This window comes from Pollicipes pollicipes, unplaced genomic scaffold (assembly GCF_011947565.3).
Source record: "Pollicipes pollicipes isolate AB1234 unplaced genomic scaffold, Ppol_2.1 Scaffold_7261;HRSCAF=8764_pilon_pilon_pilon, whole genome shotgun sequence".
Taxonomy (NCBI): Eukaryota; Metazoa; Arthropoda; class Thecostraca; order Pollicipedomorpha; family Pollicipedidae; genus Pollicipes; species Pollicipes pollicipes.
The window spans coordinates 5,810,375-5,830,129 of NW_023597054.1; the positions used below are offsets into that span (position 1 = coordinate 5,810,375).

At 54.0% G+C, this 19,755-nt stretch overlaps 1 protein-coding gene across 2 annotated transcripts; it reads right to left on the reverse strand.

Moving 5' to 3' along the window:
* Positions 1-7,387: 7,387 nt before the first annotated feature.
* LOC119112160 (mediator of RNA polymerase II transcription subunit 15) lies at positions 7,388-17,950 on the reverse strand. Of its 2 annotated transcripts, XM_037236214.1 has the most exons (7): positions 17,870-17,950; positions 16,328-16,418; positions 14,071-14,171; positions 11,572-12,363; positions 10,832-10,939; positions 10,291-10,382; positions 7,388-8,500 (listed from the first exon to the last, which is right to left on the reverse strand). In XM_037236214.1, the coding sequence occupies exons 1-7, from the start codon at positions 17,925-17,927 to the stop codon at positions 7,679-7,681; spliced, it is 2,064 nt and encodes a 687-aa protein (XP_037092109.1). In that variant the 5' UTR covers positions 17,928-17,950; the 3' UTR covers positions 7,388-7,678. The 2 variants fall into 2 exon arrangements, with proteins under 2 accessions (XP_037092109.1, XP_037092110.1); XM_037236215.1 differs by lacking the exon at positions 11,572-12,363.
* Positions 17,951-19,755: the final 1,805 nt, after the last annotated feature.

A 19,755-nucleotide genomic window follows, 5' to 3' on the forward strand; every position in this document is an offset into this window, starting at 1 on the left:
ATGTGACGCAACTTTGAGCATGCGTGCCTGCAAATCTCAGGAACAAAAATGTTGACGCCAGGCACTGTAGTCTTCATAGGTCGCGCAGCGTCGGCCCTGTGGCTAATATTAAGCCGTGCCCAACGGGCAAACGAAAATGACTCTTTTAAAAAAGGATCTTTGAACGCTTTACCACTTCCATCATACATTTAGAAGGTAGCCCTGGCGTCTATGTCATCGTTGCGATTTTTAGACTGAGGGTAAGAACAGCACTCTATAAATCTTTACAGCACCGCGAAGTGGTGCTTAAGTCTGGAGGTGAAACTGGAAAAGTAAAGGCGAAATTTATTTTCACGCTGTTGCAGCTGTATATCTGGCCAAAGGACAGTCCCAAAGTTGAGCAAAAAAAAAGCCCAGTTTTTTGTCTGGATGTGGTCAATATTTAGTCAGAATCGATTGGTGGTGCGAAATATGTAACGCAGTTTGAGCATGCGCGCCCTCATATTTTAAAAACAAAACCTCGACGCCAGGTGTTGCAGTCTCCTCAGGTCGTGCAGCGTCGGCTTCGTGGCTAACACTACGCCGTGGTCAACAGGTGGACTAAAATGATGACGCATTTGAGAAAATATTTTAACACTTTTGGACACCAAATCGCATATTTAGAGATATTCCAGGCACATCTTTCACTTGTGCGGTTTTTACAATGGTGACAATGACGTATGTAAAGCGAAATCTGGTTGTGCAACTGGAAGAGTACAGCTGATTTTTTTTCCGTGTTACTGAACTATTAAGCTGTCCAGAGGACAATCTCCAATTTGTAAAAAAAAAATTCGCCCAGTGTTGTCTTCGAACTGTGCGAATCAATTTTGAAGGACATTCAGGAACATTGTTTTACGATGGTCATTGTTGCGCGCACGGCGCCTGCCCGCTGGCGTTACTTGCAGTAGGCAACGCCGTTCGGTTTTACGAAAATTGCAACCCAAGCCATTGCTATCCTAGCTACCCGGGATTACGGGTGTGGCATGGGGCTTTATGAGGTACTCAGCTGCTGGGGCTACATGGCGTTGCCTGTCTCACCCTGGCGAAAAGGGCGGGCACCGCGCGGAATCGAAACCCGTGCCCGTGGTTTCCCAGACGCGCAGTGGTTAACGCAGGCGCGTTAACCACTACACTTCCGGCATCCAAGGCGCAGGCTAAAATCTTTTGATGTTATTTACTTCACTCGTCTATTTTGCAAAAGAATGAACGTTCTCAGACAAACATGGGATGGCTTTGTGCGTTTTGAGCTCTTTTCGACCCACTCCATTTTACACTGATGAGACCCCTTATCTCATTCCGGTAAAGGAGCCCCATGAGAACAACACAACGAGGCACATGGTTATTGCCGATCAAGGACTGAAGGACCATTCCGTCCTACCGCGGTGTGTTTTCCGGCTGTCATTCTGGCGAGACGGGCGGCGTCCCCTGGCCGATCCGGACGCCCATAGAGGGCAGCATCATATCACGTTGGACCATTCCGCTCCCTCTTACCATTATTTGAGGGCCGTCTTCGCAGGCCGAAGCCCTTAAATAGGACTCTGACCAGCCCTTTATGCCCTTAGACCCTTCAATCGCGTTCATGATCGTTGGACCCGACGCGCCCTTTAGGCTCTTCGGGTCTCCTCGAGCAATGCTTCTGGCCGGCTTGGGGCCCCTTAACAACACAGCACCCCTTATAGGCGCTGTGGGGCCCCGAGCAATTTAAATCACTGGCTTCGGCTTTATCCCTGCTTGAGAAATGGGCCCTTAATACCCATGCCGCCGCGGGGCCGACTGTGCGTCACTGATGGTGTCTGACCGAAATATAAGCCCTTATTGACTCAGTGTGCCGCTGATCATCGCGCGGGCCCTCTGGCTGGCATTGGAGTGCCCGGCTCTGGTGGTCGGGATCCCTAAATGGGACCTCTGGCCGGTCTTTCGGGCCCTTCGGCCCCTCAAATCGGGTCCTAAATCGTAGGTTCCAAGGAGCCCGAAGGCCCTCACGGAACCTAAGGGGAGGGGGCACGTGCCCCTTGTGCCCGTCCCTGCCTGCGCCTCTGGACCCGGGTTCGAATCGCGGTTCCGTCGTGGCCTCTGGGCGCTAACATGGATAATGCGGTCGCTGGTGCTCCATTAAAGGGACGCGACGACGTGCTTCACATTCCTTTTTTATAAAGACGAGATGTGTTAGGTTCGGACCCTGCTGATGACCCAAGTTTTCCTTAACGTGTTCACTTTTCGCTGGGTTTCGCCTGTGCACACGAAATATTTGTTGATATTTCTGCCAAAGCACCGTGCTGTAAGGTATATTTCAGTCGTAATGAGAACCCTGACGGCGCGCTGACAGAGGAATGTTTCCAATGAGTGTAAAGGTAACTGCTCGCGTTTACGATAGGATTTGAATTGAGGTAATGGGATTGCAGCGAAGGCTCTGGAATTGAGTGTGGTGAAAGAAATTGCTCCTTAGGCATATCATTTTTAAAACGAGAATAAAAAGCGAGAGTTTGATATACTATCTTTTTAGCTATCGTGTGGTACAAGGCGTACACAATTGATTTGTGAATGGTATAACGCCATTACCGCCGACGAAAAAGCTTCGTCTTACGAGTTGGCAGGGAGACTAATCGTGCACCTAATTGTTGCACTGATCACGTGAAAGTGGACAGGGGCGCAGTCAGGATAGAATTACCGGGAGACATTACACATGTCACACGGCGTTGTGACACGCCGCCGGTGCTAGCTTGACCTCCTGGCAAGCTAAGCGCTTACAATTGGTTTGATGGTCAATTTTTCGCAACGCTCATAGGCCCACGCTAAAGTTAGGATATTTTTGTCGAGGGGACGGGGCTGAGACATTCCTGATGAACAGGAAGTTTCACTCATACGCGTATACAGCTCACCTGTTGTTTGATTAGTGTTGGCAGCCTTTGAATGGAATGTTCCACATTTGAAGGTATTGAATCAAGCATCAGATATGATGAAAAAAGCCCACTTATAGTGATGTACGTACTGCTTAGAAGAAAAGCCTGCTCTAGACAACGATATTTCTATGTTTGGTAGACATGCTGCCCGATGTGTCGTTGTTTCATTGTGTCACCGCACCCTGCACAACATTGATTGAGAGCCAATTGACGACCGATATATTTGGAAATCGCGCTCACGAACGCCAGATATGAAGGCCTTGACAATTATATTGTTTTTCCTTGATCGCCGCATAATTAATGGAGTGGCAGCGTTTGAATGACGTTATTATGGCGTCATGGGTTCCGGGGTGACCTTAAAAAAGTATACCTGAAATAGTGTGTACATCTTTGCGGGCGGGTAGCTAAAAAACTAGAGGGGCTTAGATGTTCAGAAGGGTAGGGCTATGAACTGCACCGAATGATTTTCAGGACTGGCATTTCAGTTCAAAATCCCATACAAATCCGGAATACTCCGAAGATGTGGGAATGTAGAGCACCGGTTTTCTCCCTGCGTTTGGACCATTTAAATCAGTTTTTGCAAAAAATGAGAGACTTTGAATTCCTGTTTTCATTTTAAGTGTTTATTTTAGGGTGGTATGTAAGACGTCTATCAAAAATTGCGAATTGTCGCTCTAAGCAATATAATTAATTTTCGTCCCTGTATTTCTGGCTGAAGACGTTTGTCCGTGTTCTGCATGGACATGATATCTCAGGATGGGACAGGCCGCTACGTACACAACTAGGCTGCATACTGGGGAGACACGATTGCGAGGCAGCGGGACTTCGCCGCAAGTTGAGTGGTTTCACCTCCTTCTCCTCATGGGTAAAGTGTCTTCTTCAGTCGGAGAGACTTCAGCCCTTCAACGTGTGCTCCATACTACTATCCCTATTTAACTGGAAGACGTCAGCAACAGTGTGCATAAAGCAACGACAAAAAGTGACTACCTCAAAAGAGGCTTAGGCTGTCGCAGGCTTTGAACCCACCACGGAGCGCCACCAAGCTGCTAACAAAGCCAGACTTCGTCACCTTATGGAATATTCCCAGGTATGGAGTGGTGGTCACGGCAAAACAAGACTTGCGGGATTTTGGTGGACGTTTTGATGGCCAGGACAAAAGGCCCGCCTGCGCCCTTGGAGTCTGATGTTGCTAGAAATCTACAGAGATGTAGTGACGCGAAGTATCCGTCCAGCATGGCAGGCCGGATGTAGTCGGCTGGGGCTCGGTCCAGCCCGGCGACTAGCTATTTCAAGTACGTCACCGCTCCCGACGCCCACTTGGTGACGTCACATAGCTGGTGGCCTGGTCTACGGGCCGGCAAGCCGGCAATACTCTCGTCACCGGCTCCACAGCCGTCTCCATCACTGAAACTCGTGTAACTGTCAGGAAACAAGTACCATGAGACTAACAGTATACGATTCAGTGTGTGGTAATGTAATGTCTTCAGATAATAATGTGACGTTCATTCGAGTTGGTAGCTAATAGCATCGCGACCGTCAGCGACGTCCAGCCCACCGCAAAACCACCGCGGCGCAGTGTCGAGAAGGCCTCAGCCCAAACCCCCACCATTTACCGCTTGATCTGTTCGTCGGTGATCAATGATCAATTTGCATTGCCAGAGAACTATCAGGGACAAGAGGGCACAGTCGGAAACGGTGTTCGCCTTTGTACAACAGTGCCCTCCCGGAGTCTCCTGATGTCTACAAGAAGACAAGACGATTCTTACCGACTCCGACTAAACAGGTTACCAATCGGCGATTATATTTGGTGAATGAATCAGGTATATTAAGAATGTGATTGGTGTAACGCTTACAACACAAAAAGAGTACAGATTCGGATTATGCCTGAAAAATTAACAAAGAACACATGCTTTTAGCAAATGATCTTTGCTCGCTACATTAATCTCGCTTTTGAAGGCAATTTGACTTTTAGCGTATTGGACTGACGGCGTGTGATTGCTGCAGCTGTCGTAAGTGTGATAACCTGCAAATGAGAGCATGGGTCATGGTGGTGGCAAATGAGAGCGTGGGTGGTGGTGGTGGCAAATGAGAGCATGGGTGGTGGTGGTGGGAAATGATAGCATGGGTGGTGGTGTGGCAAATGACAGCATGGACGAAATGACAGTCCACTGTATTTGTTTGCGTCTCAGCACCTGACTCCACCGTAAGTCTACGTGGTTTTGGTTGCCATTTTAAAATTGCCCTGTCGTCTCGTATAGTGCTTCCTAGCTAGTTTTAAATGCATTTTCTGCTATCTGCTTCTGTCACGCTGGCTGGAGCCCCGTATCTCTGTCGCTCGTGCTGTCGCCGCCGCATCGCCGTCGCCGCCGTCGGTAAGGCTCGGCATGCCGGTTCTGGAGGGAAATCGGTGGCGAACAGTCGGCCAACAATTCAGACCGCGGCGCCCACTTACAGCGTTCGCTCTTTCCCAGTAGCTTCGGTTACGCTTCTTTTCATTTACTTCGTATGAGTTTACGTTTTTCATTATCTTTCTTTCGGCAGTAGGCAATGCATATTTGTAGTCAATAGTGTAATCCTTTGCGGCGTCAAACAAAAGGTCCTCTGGCCGGGAACGGCGGCTAGCCGGCAAGACAACTTTGCGACTACCTGATAGCTATTGGCTGATCCATTGTCCGACGACTGGTTTTGCCTTTGTGCCTTGAGAAAAACGTTCGTCTCGTATCTTTCAAAATTCAATCAACCCAGTTTAGATAGTTACTTGATGTCCGTACATCTTGGTAAATTTTCCATAGTCTGCCAGGTCATGGGGAATTTCCCAAAGGTCTCGCTGGTAATTAAAGTAGCCAGTGGCATGCTAGGGTTATAGAGCAGCATTTTGCTGTCCCCTAAAATAGTGCACCTTTGAAAATGATCGTTTAGACCCATCGCCATCAGGATTTCCCTCAAACATACGCAAATGATAGGTTTTATCATTGACCTTGTTTACCATTGCAACTAAATGTAAAGATTGTTTTCCATAACGTTCTGCGATTTTCCGGAAATTGCTCATGCTAAGCGTTTTCATCACACGTAATAGCTTTTTCGAAGATTAATAAAATCTGGAAAATAAAACGCTTGCAGTCAATGGCCAGCAGGATTATGAAATCGTGGCCGACTGGTTGACTGAGTAAATTCAGGCATCTCAAATGCACGTTCGGAATCCATGCACATTGATTTTTCAACAGCTCCTTACCCTTAACACCGCCGGCTGGAGTCGGCTACGGCTGCCATGCACGGGCAGCGGACCGATCGGCGGCTAACTAACAAGCTAGTTAGCCGAGAGCCAGCCTTGATACACCCGGCAATCTGGCTCAGAAGCCACTCTGGGTGTGAGTGTAGCCTTTATTGACGATTTTTCTATAGGTGTTTGCACCAGTCTCCGGTGCTATTACTGGAAACTACAGAAAAGTTACCAATTGTCTCCTCTGGCAAAAACACCGCTTTAAGACAGAATGTCTATGCAAGGTGCTGATAGTCCCCACCAATGCACGGAACCGCCACTCGCGTGCGCTTTCCCCATTAAATTTATTATACCAGCTGTTATTAAGAAATGTTGATATTGCCCCGCGATAGTTCTTCCAGCGGTGGCGGCACTTATATGTAGAGTACGCTGATACGCCTGAACGTCTGATATTCGTGCCAGTCTCATCGGGGCACCCACGGCGCGGGCTGTGCGGGGAACGGGCGTCCGTGCCGATCTTGAAATAAGAAGGTGGTGGTATTTTGAAGATATTTTCTTGCCAACGTAACAGTAGCCACTACAAATTCACCAAAGACATGCTTTCATACAAGTCATCAAACACGGATTTGCACTTCAGCATTCGCACACAAACGATGAGAGCAGAAGATGACTAACAGAGTTACATCAAGTTCGTTCTCCAACTCCATCATCGAGTAGAACAAATAACGAACATTCTCAGCAACACAATCGCTAGAGCAATAACATGCGCAATCTTCTATTTGTTTGCGGTTGCGATTTTGAGTTGCCACAAGTTGCTGTTTGATTATCAATACAACACTTTTTTTGGGCAGTAGCAGGACTTTTGAAGACATTTAGACTCGATCCGGGACTCAAATTCACCACAAACAATTGGTAGTTAATTGTGCCAGTTCCAAACAAACATCTACGTCACCGAACACTACACATGACCTTAAACATGTAATAACAATTATGAAAGACATGGAGTGCTAGTAAAAGTTCCCCATTTCGCTTGACCGCGCTCGAGACAAACCAAGGGTACGTCGTCAGACGACAGGTACCCGTGTGACCTCCACCTGTCCTGTAGCTCTCCCCATCTCCGGCGACAGTCTCCAGCGCCCCCTTTCCTCGCCGCCGGCGAGGCATCGGTCGGCTGTCGTGCGCGCGCCACGCGCCGTGCGGCGTTGGTGACGGTGCCGCGCCGTTTTTGTACTGGCGGCGGCGGCCAGGCGTGACGACGCGGTGCGCGCGCGCGCGCCGCTCCGCCGGCCGGTGGAGAGTGAAAGTCAGTCAGCAGCAGGCTGGTGGTTGGCCGCGGGACTTTCTCTGGCGGCGATGCCCGGACACCAGTCGCGCCATGCTTCACTGACGAGGCAGCTGTGGACGCAACGAAAGCAAAGGGCTGCGGGAGAAACTCGTGATGGATGAGCTGAGCGGCGCGGGAACGGCGGCTCGCCGGACGAGAACGGCGGTCCACGCTGGAGCAGGTAGCGGTGCGGGGAACCGATCAGCCTCCACTCCGTCAGTACGTGGCAACCATGGGGTCCTCCGGCGGCGGCAGCTCGCTCTTGGTGATGAGGCGCGCCTCCTTCTCCTGACGCCGCCTCAGCGCCAGCCGCTTGTCTTGCAGCACACGCTTCTTGACGTGGCTGGTTTTGCTGTCGACGCTGCTGTCCGTCTGTACGTCGTTGCTGATCTCGGAGAGGATGTCCTGGATGTTGGCAGCCATGCCGTGTCCGGACGCGCCGCTGGAGAGGATGTCCTGGATGTTGGCAGCCGTGTCTTGTCCGGGCGCGCCGCCCGGAACGCCGCTCGACGCGGTCGTCTCGGCTGTGCTCGTCTCGGCCGTGTTCATGCGGACGTGCTCGGGGAACGCCAGCCGGTACGAGTGCTCCGAGCCATGCGCGAACTCGGCGAAGTCACGGAAGTTTTCGAAGATGTTAGGCCGCCGGTAGTCAGAGTAAGGCGGCGGCCGCGGCGCCGGCTGGTTCTCCGGGTACCCATAGCCGTCCACGAAGGTTCCGCCGCGCAGGATGACGTAGTTGCCCGAGCCGAGGTGGCTGGCGCGCGCCGTCTGCGCCGGGAACGCTTCCGAGAAGTGCGAGAAGAAGTCGCGCTGCGGCGCGCTGGGCGGCGGCGGTGGCGGCGCGGGCCGCACCTGCTCGTCAAACGGCGCCCGGTACGGTACTGGGCTGAGCGGCAGCTGGTACCGGCCGCTCCCCGAGCGGCCGCTGTTGTGCCCCGGGTACGCCGGCGGCGGCGGACCGCGGTGGTTGCGTGCCGTCCGCTGCCCCCAGCCCGGCGGCGTGAACGGCGCCGTGCGTAGGTCACGGCGATGACGCGACTGAAATGGGCGGGGAGGCGCTGATGACTGGAGGTGGCGAGGGGTCGGTTTCTCAGGGCCACTCCTTGGGTACCTGAAACGGAAGATGAGGTCTTTGTCAGACGATACAATTACAGTTGTTGCATTGCCAGTTGCAATCGTATTTACTCTGGAACAGGTGGTGGACCAAAACGACATTGGCCCGCCGCATATGTCGCTACTCGCGTCCGGGCGTCGGCAGTAATCGCCACATGTCCCAGACGCTCGGAAGGGCAGGGTGGACGGCCCGACGGCGCCCCATAAATCTGGTGGAGTTTCACCGGGTGGCCAGTGACGTGCTCCACTCTCACTTTTTGTCGTGTCGCGGCTCGACAGAGACCGCCTGGGGCAGCGCATAGAGAGCGGCGGCGCGGTACCAGCTAAGGCGAGTGTCCGCCCGCGTGGGCAGGCGTTGTACCCGGCCAGGCGCAGCACGCCGTCACCCAGCTATCGCGCCTGCTCCGACACTGGTCAGACTCTGACACCCCATATTGCATGGTAATCTGCTTAACTTTCTTTTCTTCCGGAATGTCGGCTTCTCAGGGTGCGGCAGCCCCGCAGCGGATAGTTCAGTTTGCTGGCTTGCGTCGCACGGACCCCTGATGTACCTTGTGTCGCACGGACCCCTGATGTACCTTGTGGTCAGCTTACACAGACTCCAAAATGATGAGCCGAAACTAAATCGTTCCATAAGTAAACCACTCGTATGCGGGCCTTGTGGCGCTATTTCCTTAAACAACGTAGGATCGACTTTGACCTGTGCTCACCTGGCGTGCTGAAAACGGGGTCAGTTCATTGGGCTCCTAGCTGCGGTCCTGGAACGTCAGGGCGAATTACACTGAGCTGGAGATGTGCCCTCCGCTGAGCCACACTGCTGAGCTACCGCGGCAAGCGCGAGTTGGCATCACATTGGAATGGCTATGGAATAGTTAAGCAGTACCGCACCGTCCGCAAATGCGCAAGGCCGGTCAACATCGAGGTAAAACGAGCATGATGAACACATCTCGTCTGACGATGAGATATCAATGCATCATTGCAATCAATCGATGCAACACACACACACACACACACACACACACACACACACACACACACACACACACACACACACACACACACACACACACACACACACACACACACACACACACACACACACACACACACACACACACACGCACACACTGACCTAGCAGGTTTGGAAAATATGCACTGCGTCTACGCTGGACCGGTTGCCTATAAGCAGGCTTGACACGGAGTTTTTGAGGAGTCACTGCATATTTATATTTGTAAGAAGTTCAGCTCCTGAGCTAATCGTAGGTGCACGATCTCATTAGGCACAAAACTGCATCTGGAACGGTTTGGAAAGCCGCGAGCGAAGGGCTTGACATGACTATCACGTCACACGTAAGACTTCACTGTTGTTGCTGCCCTGGAGTCACTGACGCGCGAGCCATTAGATGGCGCTAAGCATCGCGCTAGGTAAATAACGCAACTTTCACCGCGAGAGCGAAAGCGTTCCGGTCGGCATGCGGTGGAGGTTACATCGGCCTGATCAGCTATCTGATTATTACTCTTCTCTGCGGGGCGGCACACAAAAAGACGGCACCGCGAACAGCATTCGTCTCCCCTTGTGAAAGTCAGCGCCGCCTCAAAAGTGGTGGCAGGTGGCCGTTGGGCGCCCCCAGCCGGGGCGCTCTCGAAAACGTCGCCGTGCCGGCCCATTGGCGTCTGCCGGGCCCGGCACGGCAGGCGGTGGGCGGACCACTCACTGGAACGGCGTGGAAATCCGACGCCGGCGCGTCCTGACGCGACTGGAACTGCGACTCCGGGAACTGGATCGGGATCACCTCGATGTTGTTCACTGGTGGGGAGCAGAGCTGGCGTCAGGGAGCGCGCCTCGCGACAACTGATGCGGCGTCATAAGCGGCCAGCTGCCCTGGGTACAGTGATGGAGTCATGACCAGACTACACGGCAGCAGTGAAGTTTGCTGGCCAACCAAGCAAATCTGGTTAAGACCTACTGTTCGCATCAACACAACTTGCTTGTTACTGGTCTTCGATGGCAATGGTCACGTTTGCACCCAATGCGTTAGGATACTTGCGGTAACCCACTCAACCGAAGGTAAGCAGAATAATTGGCACAAAAGACATGATTCACCGGGATATTCCCTATGTATTGTTTGCATGTGTTTGCACCTCGTTTTCTGTCAGTGCCGCGCCCTTTCCCTCGTTCCCTACCCGGCCCTGGCCTGCCGTACCCTGTCCACCCTCCAGCCCTCCGGCGCTCTCTCCGTATCCCCGACCTCTCACCGTCTGACTGGGAGCGTTCGAAGTTGTCGCTGAAGCCGCCCAGGCTGTTAATGTTCGGGAAGCCGGGTGGCATCTCGAAGAAACCGACCTCGCCGTTATTAGGCGCGTCTGCGGAAGACGGAGACGGCGGTTGGTTCGATGCCCAGCGGCGGTGCTACTGCGTGCTCAGTTAGAGGCCAATGGAGTGTTGACAGGAGTTGGCGAGCATAGCAGCTTCCAGCTTAGAGCAGGTAAATCGTGAACACGACACATTACGTGTGTGTATCCACAAATGTCAAAATATGATGCGTGCATGTCGTGCATTTGAACAGTGAGAGCAGCAGCAGCAACGGTGGTGGCTTCACGGAGCAATGTAAAAGTGCACTTTGTTCCACAGCAACCCACTTTCAGTCATTGACCTCCTCCTCTCACAAACTGACTGGGCTGGAGTTCATTACGGAAAAACGAGTCCATGTTCAGAAATGACTGTCATGAGAGAAACCTTGTAAGGAGAACCTCCTGCTTAGCGGATAAGAATCGCAAAGCCTCAGCCCTCTGGGTTGTTCCGTAGAGACCGCTGAGGGATGCGTAATTTCTGTGAAGTGATGATCTTAGCTAGTCAAACGTTGGCGCGACGTCGTGCACCAGCTACCGACGGCGACTTTGGCAGGCCACAGTCCGCGTCCTCGCCGCTCGCCGCCGGCCAGCATGACGTCACCGGGCACCCTGACCCGGCGTGATGACGTCATCCGGGCTCTCACCGGCGTCTCTCTTTTGGCGGTGGTTCTGCGCGCCGACACCGAAGAAGTTGCGCCGGATCTGGCTGAAGAAGTTGGAAGGAAAGCCGCCGTTGGCGGGCACGAAGCCATTGTGCGGTCTGGCGGGCTGGCGCGCCGGCTGACGCGGCGCCGGCGGCGGCTGGAAGCCCTGGCCCTGTCGAAAGTCCTGCTCCCGGTGGAATTCTTGCTCCTGACGGAAATTTTGTTCCTGATGAAAGTCCTGGCGCTCAGGGATCTTGTGCGGTGGCTGTGCGAAACGCTCGGAGGTCTGGGGTGGCTGAAACGTTTGCTGTGCGTCTTTAGGCTGCTGGAACGATTGCTCTTTTCGTCGGAGGGATTCTTGCTGACGCTGTGGCTGCTGGAAGGACTGCTCATTCCGTCTAAAGTCCTGCTGCTCCTGCTCCTGTGGCTTCTGGAACGACTGTCCGTCTCTTCTGAAGTCTCGCTGCTGCTGCTGCTGCTGCTGCTGCTGTGGCGGCTGCTGGAGCGACTGTCCGTCTCTTCTAAAGTCTCGCTCCTGCTGCTGGTGCTGCTGTGGTGGCTGCTGGAATGCCTGTCCTTCTCGTCTGAAGTCCTGCTGCTGGGGGCGGGGACCTCGCAGCACATCGCTGGCGGGTGGGTTGACGCCGAGGAACTGGCCAGGGTTGCGCTGCAGGCGCTGGTTGCCCCTCATCAACGGGTCTAGGCTGATCGGCACGCCGCCCCGGTACGGTGCGCTCAGCATCTGACGCAGCTTCTCGGTGATCTGACGCTTGCGGCGCAGGTGCGGCAAACCTGCAAAGGCCCCTTTCCTCAGCCGTCAGAAGTGGGGGCGCCATCTCTGCACCGAGGACTGCTTTCCGTGTCCTCTTGTTAATTTAGGTTGTACCATAACTGTCTGGAGCCAAACGTGGATAAGCGGGAAGGATCTAACTTCGCACGAATCTCCGTTCATTTAAATTTCGATGTTGGTCGTGCTGGCTGCTCAGTTTGGTGGGATGATGAGGTAGGTGAGAGGTAGATCTCGCTATTCGTGTCACACTTTCATGTAAATCATCTCTAAGGTGAACCCGGTAACATTAAACAATCTTTTGTTGACCATATCCAAAATTACAGTGGGCTGTAAGGAAAATACCCAAAGGAACGCAACAGTGCAAATATTCGAAATTGTGGGAGCACACCTACTTGGGCGGCAGGGGCGCAGGATTTTGCAATGAGCTTAGGGCCTTAGCACCGAGTAGGACACCATGGTATGTTTTCAATCTACTTATTTTGGCGCGTCACCTCGATTTTTTTTTTAACCGTCGCTTTGTAGTCACACGCACATCAATGAATTAAAAATGTGTCAAGAAGTGCAGGGACACGTGCCCCAGTGCCTCTCCATGGGATACGCCTCTGTTGGGTTGCACTTCGTTTCACAGAAGGTGCACATGGTATAACAGCCGTGCGAGAAATAATGGTTGTCGTTGTATAATTGCATGGCCATCCAGAATGCTATTATAAATTTCAGTGGCTCTAACAGGTTGCCGTAATCATCATAGATTAGTGGCATGCTATACACCAGGGACTTTCCTGCTACTATCTGTGCGGACACTGCTTGACTGTGGTCTTCAATTAGTCACCATAAGCCGAGAGGAGCTCTCTTTCCATCGGACGCAAAACTGGTTTGGAGAAGCTAACCTGACGAATCACTGACTCTCTGATTCCGAACGCAGGCCGGTCTTCAATTCCCCCGTGGCATAGCGCCGAGGAATCGTACGTCGACCACGATTTGACGCCTACTAGCCCACATCGTGCCGCATCGCGCCGTTTCACGGTATCCGGTCATCTCAGTGACCTCTCCACGTCACCGAGGTCAGCCACCGCGCGAGTTCAGCCGCGGCGCGAGGTCAGCCGCGGCGCGAGGTCAGCCGCGGCGCGAGGTCAGCCGCCCCGCGAGTTCAGCCGCGGCGCGAGGTCAGCCGCCCCGCGAGGTCAGCCGCCGCGCGAGGTCAGCCCCCGCGCGAGGTCAGCCGCCCGCGAGGTCAGCCGCCGCGCGGGGTCGGCCGCTGAGGCTGGCAGTGACGCACCGCTCGCCGGCCACCCTGACTCGTGGCCAGCTGGGTATACACGGGCCGCCGCGGAGGGGCGCTCTCAGACGGGATCCGCTCGAAGGCACAGGCACGCCGGCGCCGGCCGCGGTCGCTTGGCCGCCGCGGAGGGGCGCTCCCAGACGGGATCCGCTCGAAGACACAGGCACGCCGGCGCCGGCCGCGGCCGCTTGGCCGCCGCGGAGGGGCGCTCCCAGACGGGATCCGCTCGAAGGCACAGGCACGCCGGCGCCGGCCGCGGCCGCTCGGCCGCCGCGGAGGGGCGCTCTCAGACGGGATCCGCTCGAAGGCACAGGCACGCCGGTGCCGGCCGCGGCTGCTCGGCCGCCGTGCTACCGGACGCAGGCCGTGGGCACGCCCGCGGGACCACGCGACCGGGGCCGCTGCGTCGGCAGCCGGCGTGGCCTCTCACCTGGCAGGGGCGAACCGCCGGGGAAGTTGGGCAGGCTGGACTGGCGCACCGGCCGGCTCTCGACGCTGCTCACTGGGATCAGCTCCTCCGGCTCCACAGGCCTGCTCGGCGGCATGGCCCGCGCCAGGTCAGTACATCAGTGACACGCTGAGCTCGGACGTCACGGCAGTCAAACGTCACGCCAGTCACAAGAGATGTGCGAGTCGTACGGGGTCAAGTGAGTCACAAATGCCACTGAGGTCGCGACTGTCTCCTCCGGCACGATGTCGCGGCTTTCAAGAAAGCTCCAGTATTCAGTGATCCCACGGCGGTGACCGGGCTGAGGAATTCACAGTTCAGTCAAGGTAATCACGAATTTCTCTGCAGCCACGGTGGTCACTGCACCATGCTCGAAAATCACTACAGTCCGAAAAAGTCCGGCGACTGCCAATTTTGGGGTTGTTTAAAATACTCTAACGACCACAATTGTTACCGCTGTCAGTTGCGTCGGTCGTGAATGTCAGGGTCACGATCAACGTCATGACGTAGCTCATGATAAGCATGGTGTGCAGTTCACCACAAGTATGGCCTCGGGACAGCGGCCGATGCTGGCCTGAAGTCAACACAGTCGTATGTGTGGTCACAGGTTTCTGACGCTCGAGACGAGCTTGGAATAATGCTGGGTACTATGGTCCCACCTCTGGTATAAGTTTAATATTGGACCTATGGCGACGTACCGGAGGATTTGATTTAAAAGTGAGGTTGCTAACAATCACGCGCTCTCTGGGATGGTCCAACGCGGCAACTGGTGGTCACCGTCGGACAATGCATGTGATGATGGCACAGCTCCTGACCCTTCACGGTTGCACCTTTTCCGATGAGAAATAGGCAGTTGAGATGTCACAACACGACATTTAGGGCGTTAGACCTGGGGGCTATCGTCACGCACATACATTTTCGTCATCATGAAGCATAACGCACTTCCCGCTGCATGCAGACTTCCCCTTTTCGAGCCGTGGGACCGCCTGAGCCATACTACTTTGACATAGGTTGACTTTGACCCCTGCGCATTTCAAATACCCAAGATCGTGACGTCATACTTCATAAAGATGTGTCGGAAAATCAATCAAGAATATTTTAATGACTCGTGATAAACCGCATGGGAGAAACCCACAACATGTCTGAGTCAGGTGGAATCCGCCGCCAGCTCGCAAGACGACTGACGACTGTCCGAAGACATCAGCATCACGGCTCAGGAAATCTTACGTGTGCTTCGCACTGAGTATGCAATACCTGAGTTGTTTGCACCTAGCTGACACAAATGCTGAAAAGCAACGCACGGTCAACCGATTTGATTCTTTGATTGTTGTAGTAACATTCATACATGAGTCATGTCTAAATCGGGCTTGCTTCTGTCATCTGCAGCTTCATTATATATATATATATATATATATATATATATATATATATATATGTATATATATACACATCTCTCTCTCTCTCTCTCTCTCTCTCTCTCTCTCTCTCTCTCTCTCTCTCTCTCTCTCTCTCTCTCTCTCTCTCTCTCTCTCTCTCTCTCTCTCTCTCTCTCTCTCTCTCTCTCTCTCTCTCTCTCTCTCTCTCTCTCTCTCTCTCTCTCTCTCTCTCTCTCTCTCTCTCTCTCTCTCTCTCTGCAGCCGACGCCCATCATGTGCGGAAAATCTTGCTTACACGAGATGCGTATGATATTTAAACTGAGTGGGGAGGGACCAAGATGGTAACTGCAATCCAATGTTGTGTCAGTGACGTTATCGAGACAAATGATGCCACCTGGTCGGCACTACTGAACATCTGAGGGGAAAATGCGCGCTGACCGGCCTGCAGTCGCTCTCCCGCTGAATACTATCTGATCAAACGAACGCACACGCACGGGCGCCTCCAGCCGAAGAAGGTGGCTCGGCTGGTGTTCCCACGCCAGATCTGCTCTCGTCACAGACGTGCCGATGACACGGCTGGGTCCCGCTCCCGATCACCAGCACTGGCCGGCGTTACCGACGCCTCAGTGACGTCACACCGTTTGACACGGCTGGGTCCCTCTCCCGATCATCAGCACTGGCCGGCTCTGCCGACGTCTCAGTGACGTCACACCGTCTGACACGGCTGGGTCCCGCTCCCGATCACCAGCACTGGCCGACGCTGCCGACGCCTCAGTGACGTCACACCGTCTCAGGCTGCCCGCAGCCCTACAGCACACTCCCAGCGAGGGGTGACCGGGGGTCAACGAGCGACCAGCACTCACACGAGCGCGTCCAACTGGCGCGGATGGCCGTGCTCGGCCAGCGGCAGCTTGACGGGCGACAGGCGCAGTCGGCGGCGGACCTGGACGGGGCCTGAGGAGACCACACAGTCGGGTCACCAGTCCCGCAGAGGTGTGGTATAGTCAGGTACCAGGCCGCAGAAGTGTGGCACAGTCAGGTCACCAGTCCCGCAGAGGTGTGGCACAATCGGGTCACCAGTCCCGCAGAGGTGTGGCACAGTCAGGTACCAGGCCGCAGAAGTGTGGCACAGTCGGGTCACCGGTCCCGCAGAGGTGTGGTACAGTCAGGTACCAGGCCGCAGAAGTGTGGCACAGTCGGGTCACCAGTCCCACAGAAGTGTGGCACAGTCGGGTCACCAGTCCCACAGAGGTGTGGCACAGTCGGGTCACCAGTCCCACAGAGGTGTGGCACAGTCGGGTCACCAGTCCCACAGAGGTGTGGCACAGTCGGGTCACCAGTCCCGCAGAGGTGTGGTATAGTCAGGTACCAGGTCGCAGAAGTGTGGTACAGTCAGATACCAGCCCGCAGAGGTGTGGCACAGTCAGGTACCAGGCCGCAGAAGTGTGGTACAGTCAGATAACAGCCCGCAGAGGTGTGGCACAGTCGGGTCACCAGTCCCGCAGAGGTGTGGCACAGTCAGGTACCAGCCCGCAGAGGTGTGGCACGGTCAGATCACCAGCCCCGCAGAGGTGTGGCTCGAGATGGGACGAGACGAGCACACCAACAGCAGCACAAAGTGCAGCACTCAAACAAAGGTCATATTTTCTGTTTCGTTTAGAGAATATGCTAGTCATTTGCGATTTTACCTGGATGACTAATACAACGGAGGCTATTCATTCCGTATTTGACACACAGTATATGGAGATAAGAGCATAGGTATCACATGCATGGATGTGTGCAGGTCAACACTCGTTGATAACAACAGTCTGGTGTATTACCAAGCGTCGTATCCGAGCGTTCCGGACCCGCATGCCGGCACTGCTGCTCCCTCGAGCCGGCATCCAGCGGACACTGCCCCCCGAGCCGGCAGCCAGCGGACACTATTCCCTCGATCCGGCAGCCAGCGGGTACTGCCTCCCGAGCCCACAGCCAGCGGACACTACTCCCTCGAGCCGGAAGCCAGCGGACACTGCTCCCTCGAGCCGGCAGACAGCGGACACTGCCCCCCGAGCCCACAGCCAGCGAGCACGGTTTCCCGAGCCCACAGACAGCGGACACTACTCCCTCGAGCCGGCAGACAGCGGACACTGCCCCCGAGCCCCCAGCCAGCGGGCACGGCTCCCCGAGCCCACAGCCAACGGGCACGGCTCCCCGAGCCCACAGCCAACGGGCACGGCTCCCCGAGCCCACAGCCAACGGGCACGGCTCCCCGAGCCCACAGCCAACGGGCACGGCTCCCCGAGCCCACAGCCAACGGGCACGGCTCCCCGAGCCCACAGCCAACGGGCACGGCTCCCCGAGCCCACAGCCAGCGGGCACGGCTCCCCGTCCGTCCGTGGCTGCCCCGCCGCCAACACACTCACCGGCTGTGGCGACGCCGACCACGGCCAGCGCCAGTAGAGTGACGTGCGTCGTCTTCATCTCGCGGTCCGAGCTGCTCTGAGCCGCCGCCTCTGGCGCGCCGCTTTATAGGGGCCGGTTTCTCCGCCGGCCGGACGGCCCACTTAGCGGGAGCAGCGAGAGCGAGCTGTGAACGGCGCGCGGCGGCCGGAGCCGCTGGCACCGCCCGCCGTTGTGTTGCAGGCACCGCTGCCGTGTTTGCGCCTGCTGCGACACAGGCTGCCTTCGTCGCGCTCCTCTCCTTCTGCGATGTAGCAGCGCCCTGTTGAATTTTTCCGTTGGTTTGTCTGTCTGTCCACTGCCGCTGGCTTTTACGTCCACCCGACTGCCGCGGCACTTTTCTTGGTGTTCATTTGTCCTCACCGCAACAACGCATACAAGCCCGTCGCGACTTTGTTAGGTCAAAGAGGCCGAACAGAAACCAATGCATCCGATGAGCTTAAATTGTGCGGAAGAAAATGATACCGATTCTCTGAAAGGATTATGTTAACAATTATGAGCTTGGACCCTTGTGTCACAACACAAGTTAGTTGTAAATAAAATACGCTTATTATGTTTTGTTACATTTATATGAGCCGTGGGTCAATTTTTCTTGTGCACAATTCGTATGCCGATTGCTGAGAACGGCGGCCGTGGTTAACATGTCTAGAATAGACACAGCAAAATGCTGCTTCAAGCCGGTCCTCCTGGCAAGCCATTAGGACTGATATTTTGTTACTTATGGACATCAGAGCTCTGTGTTGAAGCAGTTGCTAAGGGGCGGTATATTCTGCAAAGCCTCGACGAATATATTATATGCCCATTACTATGGTTCTCAGACGCAGACTCGCTACGGTACTCAAACCGAAACGCTTTGAATGCCTACCAAGGTGCATTGCCCATCCTGTAGAGTTAAAGGGTGCTGCCCTGCTCAGATGTGTCTCCAGGAAGAGGAAAGACAGAACACGCTACTTTTAAACAGTTCCAGGCATGATGCAACATTTTAGCACTTTAACGTACCGAATTCGTCAGATAGGAGCCGACATGGTAGCCCATAATCTCACACAGCTGTGCGCAACTGGTCTACTATAAAATCGGCCATTACCGACTGCACCCTGAATTTGTTCGGAAGTTTACGTTGTGACTGTTGTTTCCCAAATTCCACGTATCCTGCAACAAACATAAATCCCTCGGGCGGCATTTGAACAACCCATTTCAGGAGAGATGTTCTGAAAAACTATAGATATCCAATACCACTAACCCGGTATTAGATAAATATGGGAAACTCTGCCCTGTAATCTACCTAATAGTCTACCTACCAATCTACCTAATATATCGGGTGCAATGAGGTAGAATATATATATACATATATATATATATACATATATATATATATATATATATATATATATATATATGTGTGTGTGTGTGTGTGTGTGTGTGTGTGTGTGTGTAAATTTATTAATTAACTAATTTAGCGTAGATTTATGATAAGTGGCTCCGTTAACATGGGCCCGGGTGGCCGGCTAGATAGCCCTCGCTCGGGGAGTTAATTTGACTCCGTGAGATCTCGGCAACTAAGAAAGCTAGAGACACCAAATTTACAGCGTGTCTTAATCCGTACATGAACTCACTTAACTCACAGTTTCAGCTTCCTAGGTCATGACCTTCAGGTCTTATAAGGTCAAACGAGGTCAAATTCCAGATTGGTCTCTAAAGTGCCCCCAGGACCTACGTAACTGTTTCTAAGCAAAAGGGCGCAAGCCCATTTGAGGTCAGTGACCTTGTTTGACCTTTTGAAGTTCATAGTGACCAAAATCATACAAGACTGCCGTGAGTTTTGTATTTGAATAAGCGACAAAGATTACGC

Bases quoted from the DNA above. Each gene is read 5' to 3' on its own strand.
- LOC119112160 (XM_037236214.1), bottom strand. From the start codon at position 17,927: ATGAAGACGACGCACGTCACTCTACTGGCGCTGGCCGTGGTCGGCGTC. The intron at 16,419-17,869 runs GTGAGTGTGTTG...TGGTCTCCTCAG, and splicing joins GGTCGGCGTCGCCACAGCCG to GCCCCGTCCAGGTCCGCCGC. The intron at 8,501-10,290 runs GTGAGTGGTCCG...CGCCCATTTCAG, and splicing joins CGGATTTCCACGCCGTTCCA to TCGCGTCATCGCCGTGACCT.